The sequence below is a fragment of the Lissotriton helveticus genome, chromosome 12, assembly GCF_964261635.1.
Source record: "Lissotriton helveticus chromosome 12, aLisHel1.1, whole genome shotgun sequence".
NCBI lineage: Eukaryota > Metazoa > Chordata > Amphibia > Caudata > Salamandridae > Lissotriton > Lissotriton helveticus.
In genome coordinates this window covers 811,597,105-811,608,945 of record NC_136073.1, presented here as the reverse complement: position 1 = coordinate 811,608,945, position 11,841 = coordinate 811,597,105, and the positions used below count along the sequence as shown (strand labels likewise).

The following is an 11,841-nucleotide window of genomic DNA, read 5'->3' as shown; positions in this document are numbered from 1 at the left end:
GTTTTAATTAAAAAAATAGTTTCTTGGTTGAACTAATAAAAAATAATTTAAAAAAACGCAGTGATGCCAGTTGGTGTACATCGGAAGGCCCTTTCCAAAAGTTGACTGGTTACCTTTAAGTTGCTCATTGACGTATTTGGATGTTAAACTGGTACTAATTAAGCATAACCTTTGCCCACAATAGTTATAAAAAAATATTTACAAAATAGTGAAATAATACGGACACAAAATGTGCTGCATAATTTGCCTTTTCTGGCCCCATAACTTGAACATGCTACATAATTTGGTCCTCCCCTGCTGCATTATTCTCTTGGGACTGCCTATACCTGCCTACAGTCTATATGCGGTCATGCTGAACAGGGTGCGTTTGCCTGCATTGCTAAAAAGGTCATAAGTATGGCGGAAAAAAAGCACATCCACAAACACATCAACTTCATGGATTTAAAAATAAATCAATTTTATATTCCATTTAGCATTTCATAGCAACCACATATCTACCACCCGTACTTTTCATCTAAGGTTTGCCTCCACAAAACACCTGAGCGATGCCAAAAAACATAATGCCGAGTGCCAGCTTCTGTTGGGAATATTTTATTGAGGAACAAAAAGGCACAGAACGGAACCTTATAAATATGTAACTCAGCAGCTAAAGTCAACAATAAATCAACAGTGCTTGAGCACAGCTGCTCAAGCAAATGGCATGTTGCCTATTATAAAAGTAATATACATCTCTGGATCCATATACAAATATATATGTACAGTCATATCTTTATAGAAAGTTTAGATAATATAAAAACACAAGACTTCATATGAATCAGACAACTAATAAAATAAATAAGACACAAACATTCAGTTGTGACTGCTCTCGGAATTAAAAATCCAATACCTGGATCGTACACCTATAGCAGATGACGCCCAACAATGTTCGGGACAGCCACCCACAAATTAGTTGTTTATTACAAGGACCCCTCTCCCAGAAATTGTGCATTAGAACCAATCCCTTTGGGGTGGGTGCAAGGATAGCGTTGATCTCAGAGGTGGAATGGCTTGGTACTTGTGCTCCGGAAGTAACTGGACCCCCCCCCCCTACAAGGACAGAAGCATGGTCTCCAGTTGGTAGCATCAATGTGTAGTATTTACATCCTATTTGTGATCGGTCCCGCTTTTCTCATCAAATAGGATGTAAATACTAAACGTTAATGCTACCAAACTGGAGACCATGCCACATTACCAACCCACCGACGTCCCTAGTGTTGCTTAAAGAGATACGCCTTCCTTGGCTAGTGGGCGTAGTCAAATATATCTTGCCAAGTGTTCTACCATAATAACACGTTTGCAAATCATAAGCAAACTGCATCTAGAAGCAAGATGGGTGCCTTCATATGTCCCAGGATACATACCTTGGGGCTCCTCTGCAACCCAACCCATTCCTCCTGGAATTGCAGACTACTACAAATTTATAAAATGAATAGCAATAGCTTTATTTTACAATCGACCTCGTGACTACATTTGGCCATTGCTTGTTGACAAAGATTGGCCAACCAACCATGATAGATCAACAGGCAAATGTACATCAGTAGCCCTTCTAAGTGTGACAAGCACTTTGGAAATTAAACACTGTAGAGGTTGTATGGCTTCTCAGTACAAAATATATATTTGTTTTTATTCATACTATCCAGTCGTGGTGAGGATTTTTGATGCAAGCTTAATTTGATCGGAAATGAATTGCGACTTTGTTGGCAATTTACGGTTTGCTTCATTTGAACACTTTCAGTTTATCGAAACTTCTAGGTTAAGCTTGCTTGTCTAGATTTTTTCATCCCGGTTATAAATGCAGGCATTCAGTAATCCCTTCTTCAGAGCATAGATTCTTGGTTTCTGTACTACATTTTGGATTTGAATCACATTTCTGAAGCCAAGTTTCACAATGTTTATGACACAATCTTAGAATTTACAAAGCTCTAGCTACTGATATCTGTGCACTAGTTGTCAGACTGACGTCTTGGTTCCTTAGAGTATGTGCTTCATTTTAGGGATCCAAGACACTCCTCTGTAGCTGAAGAAGCTTCTTAGATTGACAATTTCATCCCACTGCTGAAGTTCACAATATTTGCACCCAAGTCTCAGGGTTTCCTGGCTAAGGTCCCTGATTTTAAGTCTTAGTTTTGTGAACCAATATCTCATCTCCAACGAGTCACATCTGATGAATCACAAACTCTGCTCTCCAGCAGCCACATTTCAAGTACTACTGACAACTCCGCTTCTGTCCTCAGACATCCAGCGGGACTTCAAGTTTCCATTTGGTTCTTACAGGCTTTTCCTAGAGTAGCAACAGGTCTCTAAAGTTAATCCCACAGAAGAGGAACATATTGAAACTCGTGTGAGACATCAAACAATGTTTCCTCCTAAAAGATCAGTTTGCCTGTCAATATCGTCACCCTATTCTATTAGGTTGACTTCGACAGGGAGTACATTTTAGGGAACCCACAGCATAATGGGGGATTTATTTAATGTTGGGCCTAGACAACATCCGAGTAGTCCAGATATTCCCACATAGATCCACGTGGCCCCTACCGTAGAGAACAGTAGGTTGGCCAGAATGCTGTTTCCAAAGCGTTACAAGAGGCCACAAGCACTTCATGGATGGGGAGGAGCTGACTTTTGAGTTCTGTGCAACAATCCTTTTTCTGAATCATGGTGAATAGGGAATGTCCTCTAAGAAAACATAACAAGCCTTAGCATTCACTCGAGTCCCATGATGAACCTCTCAAACACAAAGGCATTCCTCTCAACCAATCACAATGTGCCTGCCAGAACAATGCTACCTTGACGCATACACACACGCATACACACACACACGTTTAAAACTTACTGACTAGGACTAAAGAGATTACGCTGTCTTGGTTTCAATTTAAGACTTTCTGGACTGACGACGCAACTCCCGGTGACAGTTCCCTCATCCCGTAACCTCTCAAGGACAGAGAAAAGAGAAAAAAACACCTTAGTGGATAAGAGCAAACATGTCATTTTCTGCTTGTCTGGGGCACAGTGCTGTGGAAACAGGAGGGCACTCTCACTGTGGATCCGAGACATGTGGTCCTTTCTGGAGGTGGTGTGCTCCTAAGTATCAAGATTTTGAGTCAGTCTTCGTGCAAAACAAGCATTTCTTATACAGTATAGAATTTAAAAAAAACAGTATTCTAGAGGCAGAGTCCAAATGCTCAACCCGCACTCCCCACCCAAAATTGCAAATGAGGCCTTTCATTAGTTGACTGCCATCATCTGAAGCCATCTTTGTCTCTCTCCAGGAGCAACGTCCCGGCAGTGGTGCCCAAGAGGCAGAAATGGCCGCATCATTAAAATCTGGGAGTTAACTTTAGTGTGATGGCCATCAGGCAAGTGTCAGAAACCGTCCCTGGCTTTTCCAGCGCAGCCTTCATATCTTCCACCACCTCTTGGCAATAAGTTTGACCTCTGAATTGTCCGGTTGTTTTGGCAGATGGCGGTCTTGTCCAATATTCTTGCTGCTCACAGTGGATTTTCAGGATGGTTCTTTGGAAAAGGGCTATATTGGGGACGCTTGGTCCAGGTGGGGTATAAGTCTGCAGCTTTAACAAAGTTCAACGGGTGCGATGGACGAGTCTTAGGACGGCTGTCTTCCTGAGGGTCTTGGCAGGTTCCTACAGGTTATTGGTATCCACGCCTGGGTTTGTGAAGGAATACTGGCTATTAGAGCCATTGGCCTGCAGCTGTAGGGGAAACAAAGAGAAGGGTTTAAAAAAAAAAAAAAAGGCACACACCAGAAACCTCTGAATCAGTATCCATAGCCAGACATTAGATGAACCTGCCTCTCCCAAATTATAATGGACAGACAGAGCTGGACTGCTGCGATGGACAGTGAAGTCAAGGTAGTGTCTCTGAAAAGCTCACAAGTTTGGACACAGCTACGGCCTGCTGTGTCCCCGTACTTCCCAACCCTCCGCCCAAGGATCCTTCTTATCGCTCAACGGGAGCTATGCACACACGCCTGCCCTGCCTGAAAGCACTCTGCCGTGCACCTGCATTGTACCCTATGAGGTCAGGTGGTTAATGTTTAACTCAGAATTGCTTTTGCAAAATTAGCTTTGAAGCAGTTCCAGCTGTATAAAAAAATAGCACAGTATCAACCACAAGCACTGCAGCCTGCGCAACTGGGAAGGTGTCTTGCTCGGTGGCGGCCATAGGTGTGCTCCACTCCAGCTAGGAACAGATGCCAGATCTCGAATGTGAACCAGCAGAGTCCCACTGATAGCAGGTCACTCACTGGGATACTGCTGGTTCTTTCCCAGACTTAGCAACTCTACCTGCTGCTAGCAGGGATAGATGTTCGCTTTGGTTAATCTACTCTTCCACCTCTGGTACAAGAACAATTGAGGAAAAATATATATTTTTTCTAATGTAGGCTGAAAGCCTAATTTACTATTTTTCTACCCACCCTAGATTAGGTCAGGGAAACTTACATGTTCCCAAAACATTTTAGAACTAAACCTGGAATAGCAAATTAGGAACCAATGAAGCTCAATTGTATTTATTTTAACAGCACAAAGAAATAAGAAAACTTAGCCTAGCTAGAAGGGTCTAATGATGGTGTTTGCTGCAGGAAAGACAAAAATGGAGGGGAAAAAAACTAGGACCACCAGGGGAAACGGACAGGGAGGGGGGGGGGGGGGAAGGACGGTGGACCTCGATTTTCTTTTAGTGCGAAACAGGTTACCCGGCTTTGGGTCACTGCATGGTATCCAGGCTAGCAGCATCCCCTCTTCGCATGTTGCTAGAGGGGATATAGCCAGCAGCCTAGCTGTAGAAGGAGTGAAAATAAAAATGTGCTTTAAAACAACTTCTGAACAGGCAAAAGGATTGAATGTGGCCCCTTTCTCTCCGCAGTAAGATAAAACACTTTTCCCACATCTGGAAGTTTCCCTGGTACTACTTCAGAACAAAAACCCATTAAGTTATGGACACAAGAGTAGGGCGATCTATAGAGGTGTGCAGCCACTGGGCAACATCCGGGGGGGGGGTGGGGGTGGGGGTGGGAGGGGGGCACATGGGATGTTAAGCCTCATTGACCAGATTTGCCCCGTATCTCCATGTCGTCAGAGCACCACGTTTCCATCCCTTAAGTTTCCCTTTTGCATTTTTGCGCCAACTGTCATAACTTCAGCGCTTTCAGGCCCCACGCTGTCAAATGAAACACCAAGAAACATGGTGTCTGGAAGACTTGGATAGACCAGACACCCCCTACTTATGATAGGCCAGTAACCAAGCACAAATGATTTACAAAAAACCTAACCCTCCACAAGAACACCACAAATCCTCATACATTCCAAATACCAACAAGACACCCCCCACCAAGGTCTGTAATGCTATGGAGACTTGAAAAGTGGTGCCCTTCCAGTTGCATTTGTGGAAAGGGGACATAAGGAAATTCCAGGGTTAAAAAATTACAGGGTTGGCCCCTCCCCCCCAGCTAAAATACAGTTTGTTTAAAGCTAAAACTAGAAGAGGATGGAAGATTGAAAGGAAGCAAGGGCTCCAAACTTAACCTAGCTGCTCCTGATGTGGGCTTCCGCGATGCCCTGCTCCTGAGACCTGGGATGCTGCCAAGCAAGGGACAAGGGATGCTACAGAGCAAGGGACAAGCGCTAGAGGACACATCAGCAAAGCAAAGGGGACCTCTAATCACACCTTGCCTGTTCTTGGCCAGCGACCTTGTTCAGTCATTCTGTGGGTTGTGAAGGTACCTGGAGAACCCCAGGACTACCACAGAAGATTTCCTCTTGTGTTTTTTTTCACATTACTTCTCCTGTGGATCTTTTAAACCTATCCCAAAAGCCTTATGCGCAGATAGACCATGTGGCCAAAAACAGAAAAGAAAATATCAGCAACTTTAATTACCAAGGCATCAGTCTTAGGTTTTCCCAAGATGCCTTAGCATTTCCATCTGACCTACCAGGCCCTCCCGTTCTCGGAGGCACCCAAAAATTTATCGCTATTCATCTGTTTTGAGATGGAGGCGAATGACGAGAGAGTACTCTGGGAATAAAAATATTGCACTGGCCACTGATATCCATCTAGTAGCCCCAACCACTGCTCAAACGGATCTGGGAAAAGACTTGTAAAAAAAATTTAAAAAAATTAAAAATAAAAAAAAAAACTCACTTTCTAGAGAACTTGTATTTTACAAATTATCAGAAGTCTGCAGCCACTCAGTTGCCTGGACTTAGAAACTTATAACTATTTCCTTTTAATTGGATCTCTAATTAGAAATCTTTGAATCTTTCCTAGTGGGAGACCAGGTTGTTCTCCAGCAGTCATCATTGACAAGTCAAGTACTGGTGACTAATCCTTGCAAGCATCAGAGCAGCGAGTAGAAAAGGAAGTGCCCTCCGCTGAAACTGCCCAGTAGTGCTGCCCCTAAATATAACCCGTCTCCTAGAGAAAAGGCCGGTCAAATTCATCGGTCAAGGAGCCGGGGGGGGGGGGGGTCAATTGATAATGAGATCAGTGTGTAGTTAAGTGGAGGGAATTGGGAGAGGAGTGTGAAAAAAGAAGGATGGGTGGAGGAAACAGAAGGGGAAAGGAGTAAAGGGGGCTTGGGCAGTGGTGAAAGGCTGAGCACATGGAGATATGGGCAGCTGGATTAACAGATAGTCGCCTCCAGTGCCCGCTATTTATTCAGCTGTTTTCACACCAGTTGATGGCTGCAGTACTTTAGGTTAATAATTAATAAGTGGAAGGTTAAACAGTACATTAACAGTGGAGAGTGGATATCCTTCACCAAGTTAAAACTAGCAGGGACCTTTTCCAGGTCCTTAGAACCTCTTTAAAATAAAAAAAAAATACAAAATAAAGTGCACAGCAACAGGGCAGTCTTTTGCGCTGGTGGCACCTGGTGCAACATTTTTTGGCGCCCCCCTCACCATGACCATCTCCTCTGATTACCTCACTACCACCCGGCAAAAGTGCCCAGCTCTACATAGACCCGCTCCTGCATACATTTAATTTGTTTTAAAGCTCTGGAAAAGGCTTTACTAATCCACTCCCCTATCCACATAAAATACAGGTCTGTTCTTTGCAGCAGGCATATTAACCCTCTGTGCTACTTTATGGCCAGTCAAAACTGCCTCTTGACTAAACACCAATCTCTCTCCAGCTGGAGTATTAATCACAAGAGTGAGCTTGAAATTTGTACTGATGCCTGGAAACTGGGTGCACAAGGAACTCTGCAGCAGGTGCTTTGAAATCGAATGTATTGCTTAATACAGCCACCACCCCCCAAGAGGTCAGTACCCCCTCTAGTACAGCACCCACTGGGGCCGCACCGCTCTAAAGCCGGCCCTGCACAGCGACCCCAAGACAAGGATTGGACCAATAGGAGTAACATCACTTCCGCCCAACATACAGGGGGTTTTAAATTAAATATAAAATCCAGAACGTTTAAGACTATACATAAAAAAGAAACTGTGAAAACAGTTTAACTACAGCTAGAAAGGTATTTGCAAGAAGCTAAGGCCACCAGTTAAGTTATGCAAAATCTACAAAGCTTATAACTTTATGACGCTGTCGAGTTCATACAACACATCTGGCGGTTTGTTTTAAGGTCTAGCTTAACAGAACAGCAGTCTGTAAGAATCAATGTTGCCAATTCTTTATAATATTCGAAGAATGGGTTCTGGCTCTGCCCACACAGTATTTAACTGTCATCTCAGGCTATTGGCTCTTTGATAAACCATTCCGCCGTCAATCTAGTGCTGTCATGGAATGCATGAGGGGCTATTTTACATCTCAGAAGTATTCCAAATTATCATGCATTAAATGCTTAATCTCCCAGACCTAACAGTATACAGAGATAATTTTGCACTTTTTTCACTATAGTAGTTTGTAAGGTTTGTCAGGGTGAAACCAGTCCTATTGTCTTTACCAAAGCTTGTTTAAGGAGCGATGTGACCTCTGAGGTCCATTTTCAACATCCAATTGAATAGGTGGCTCTGGATGGAGCGGACCAAGGTGGATTCCACTATAGGCTTCTATGAGCACGACTGCTTCAAGCTCCCAAATTTCCCATTTCTATGGACAAGTAGCTTATCCATATTTTTTGCTTTGCAAATTGGATCTTGTAGTCCCGCTCAGACCATTATAAAATCAGGAATACAAGCCCGAAGAAGCAAACACCTAGACTGGATGAGCTACTGGAGCATGGATTTGTGAAACATTGGAGGCCTACAGCTCCTGAAATGGGCATTGAATAGATAATGTCTGCCCTGGTTGACCAGGGAGGGCTTCGGGATCCTCTGGTGAGTCTTTCATAGTCATTGAGGCGTCTTAGAAGTACATAGGGTCTGGTCAGTAATGTGTCTGCAAAGATGAGCCTTTTGATTGTTTGCTGACAGTCATTGGTTAGAGGTTCCCTGTAATAAAGTTTTTGGCCAACGAGATGCCCTTGATGTGTCAGGTATACTTCTTACCTCGTAGCTGCCTTTCTTCCCAGGAACTTCATACCGCGCATGCGTCTGGTAGGAAGGATATTCATTCATGGGGTGATAAGACCCTCGCGAGGCGAAGATCTCCATCTCTCCTCTCTGACTTCGCCGACACAACTTGAGGAGCTGTTAGAGAGACCAAGATGTCAGAGAAAAGGTGACATAAGGTGGAGGACAGGGCAATGAGGGATGTAACAAGAGGGTACAGTGAGTGATGCTCAGGGGAATGAGTGACGGAGGAACTGTCTCTGCGTCATTGAGCAAGATCGGCTAGAATAAGGGGCTATATGGAGGGTCAAATTGAACATAAATTAAGTAGAGCAGGATCAGCAGAATGGAGACAGTAGTTTTATGCATACAAGTGACATAATGAGGGTGTCTAGAGAACAGAAAGCATGACCCCCATGAGGGGTCTTGAGAGGAAAGGAGGAAGTTGAAAAACATTGAAAAGTGAGTGCTGCCGTTTCACGCTCATAGTGGTGTATCTTCGGGTCACACAGGTCTAAAACGATCCCCCTTGCTGGAAATAAAAGGCTTTGGTGTATCTGCCTTCACTATCACACACTCAAACAGATTCATTCTGTGTCTTCAGCTACCTCATATCTACACCAATGACCTGTCCAGTCTTGGTGGCAAGTTTTATAACGTGATCATCCAATAAATCCAAAGTTGGAAGTTCAAGATGAACCGGGGAAGCTTCTCAACCATTAAAGAGGCCATCAAGTGAACTAGGTCACACTTGTTCTTAAAGCCCAAGAAGTTGTCAAACAAAGAAATAACTATTGTTGGTAAGTGATAGACACCCAGGACTGGCAGGGAGAACTATTTAATCTAAACACTGGAGGTGGAGACCAGGGTGGGCTCAAATCCCTAGTCTATATCCTCTGCTGGGTAGACCCCCAGCCATCCCGTGGATGAAGCCTTCTTCGTCCTCTCCGGTCCAAATGCCCTTGGCCAACTTCTACCCCGGGATCTCAGCTACCTTCTCAAAACAGACCGTTAACCCTACACACGGTCTAAACCCCACTCCACTATTCCAAACGGAATCACTCCACCTACCAAGTGGCTCTGGCATGGTTATTCCAAGCTAAAAAAAACATTAACCCTTGGAACATTTTCCCTTCTCAAACTGCTTCTCTCTTATTGGACCCCCAGCATGTCACCCCCACCTGTGGCAGACCTCTGCCCCGCCACTATGGCTATCAGCTCAGCTACACGGACCGCTTACCAAGACGATGATGCCGATGATAGCCAAAAGCACCAGGAAACAGACCAGAACCAGCAGGGCGATACCCCAGCCAGGCACGGGGCTCCAAGTCGTAGGGCTGGCGATTTCATTTCTGCTTGCTGGAAAGAAAATGGGGAACAACGATTAATTATTTGCAGGGATTACTTCAGCCTGGGCAGGGTTAGCGTATGACCCGTGTGCAGAACTCTCATCCTTCCAAAGGAACCTGCCGGCATGCACATAACATTCTACCACAACCAGACCAAGAAGGAAACAAAAGGACAACCAAAGATCCCGTCAACACAGACTCAGTCATAGACGGAGGGGGTACTGAACTCAAATCTTTTGCCAAAGCAGAATGAGTAAAGGGGTAAGCCAGCCCCCAAACCCCACGATCTCCCAGAGGATTGTCCCCCATTAGAGCACTGGCTTTGAACTGCGATCATAGTTCTCTTTAAGAGAGTTTCAGGTGTCTCCTGTCTTCCATGTAGCTCTCTTAATCTTAGGATATCCCATCATGGGAGACAAACAGATCTAGCGATGGGCAAAAACACTTCACAAATTTGAAGCCATAAAAAATGTCAGACTGGCACATTGCAGCTGATAGTCTTTCAAATAGCCAGGTCCAGTTTATATGAGTAACCTTTAAGTGGCCAAGCTACATTTGGCATGGCAACGTCCCACCAGGGTTTTAGCTTTAATAAATACTCGTACTCCTACTTGGGGAAAAAAAAATACAAACAGAAGGAAAAAAAAAAAACACGGAAAACAAAAAGAAAGGGAGAAAAAACGTCACAAGAAAGAACACATGTAGGAAAGCAAGAAAGGCCACGAGAGGCTGCGTCTCATTTCGGTCTCAGGACTGGGTCCTGGCAGGTAGACCTCAGATGGAGCGCGTACTCACAAGGCCTAGTGAGCACACCACGTTCAGCCCTCACCTGTCACGCCGTTGATCGGAGTGCCACTGATGGAGCCGCTGCCCGACTTCAGCTGTTCATTGAACAGGTTTTCCGCCTGGTTCGGTGTAATGCCATTTCCTTTAAAGTTGAGCCGGTTGTCGGCAATCACAGAGCCAGACCTTGAAAGCAAAGAGTAATTTAGATCCCCGATACTCTACTTCTCTTACTCAGCACCACACACCCACACAAATTACAACAGCCCAGCTCCCGCCCAGACTGAGCATGTGCAGGGCCACCACAGCCCCACCACCACATGATGATGTACACTCCCTGCAGACAGCTCTTGGGGGGTGTCCAGCCCTCCCACAGCAACACCCATCCCTTCACACAAAGCCATAATTCCTACAAGCCAAGTCCATCCTCCTTTCAACAGACCAGATCTACTGCTAAGCACACGCAATGCAACCCCACAGAGTCGGGATTTACAGTCGCTGGCTGGATGACTGAACTAGCTGTTGTGATTGATTACAAGTACATAGCGCCTCGATCTATAGCGCTTTATGCAAGTGCTATGGCAGTTTTTGTGTGTCGAAACAAGGGAGAGGGCAGAGCTGGTGTGAGGTGCCAAACACAAAGAGCCTAATTAGGAGTTTGTAAAGCTGCATCCACCAAGGGGTTTCTTGGCGCTTCATAGCAGCTATATCGTACTGCATCTCAGTGTTCAGCTGTAAGATGAAGATGCAGTTTGGGCACGTCAGCACCTGCACTAGTGGGACACAATCTGTCAAGCCACAAAATGCGGCAACATCAGTCCTAGATATTGGCACATTTTCCATGCAGGACAATTTTGGCGTAAAAAAAAAAAGCGACCTTTGAAGATCACTAGATTTCTAGACAGTAAATCCATGCACACCTCACAGAACAGCGCATGCGCACTTCAGCCAGGCTCCATACCTGAAGTCCAGCACGGTGACTCCGTCGTAGGTGCTCTGAGTCGAACAACCGCTGCAACCGTAGACTTCGTTGCACTGGAATATAGACAAGAGATCATCATCAACAGATTGCCACTGCTAGACAGAAGCAGATCCCACTCAAACCTCTTTTTTTGCAGTCCCTACTTGCTTTTAATAGGCCTTGCCCTGGAGTTTTAACCCCAGATCTAGTTAAAAGCAACATTTCCAGTCAAGGGTCCATA

At 44.8% G+C, this 11,841-nt stretch overlaps 1 protein-coding gene across 2 annotated transcripts in view; it reads right to left on the bottom strand.

The window, feature by feature from the left end:
* Positions 1 to 575: 575 nt before the first annotated feature.
* The window catches only part of MUC1 (mucin 1, cell surface associated), a 76,490-nt gene continuing 65,224 nt past the window's right edge, over positions 576 to 11,841 (bottom strand). For both annotated transcript variants that reach the window (XM_078670441.1, XM_078670442.1), the window contains 5 exons: positions 11,601 to 11,674; positions 10,686 to 10,825; positions 9,748 to 9,866; positions 8,505 to 8,645; positions 576 to 3,749 (listed from right to left, as the gene is read on the bottom strand). In XM_078670441.1, the coding sequence (XP_078526567.1) occupies positions 3,681 to 3,749; positions 8,505 to 8,645; positions 9,748 to 9,866; positions 10,686 to 10,825; positions 11,601 to 11,674 (543 nt within the window). In that variant the 3' untranslated portion in view covers positions 576 to 3,680. The remainder of the gene's footprint in view (positions 3,750 to 8,504; positions 8,646 to 9,747; positions 9,867 to 10,685; positions 10,826 to 11,600; positions 11,675 to 11,841) is intronic.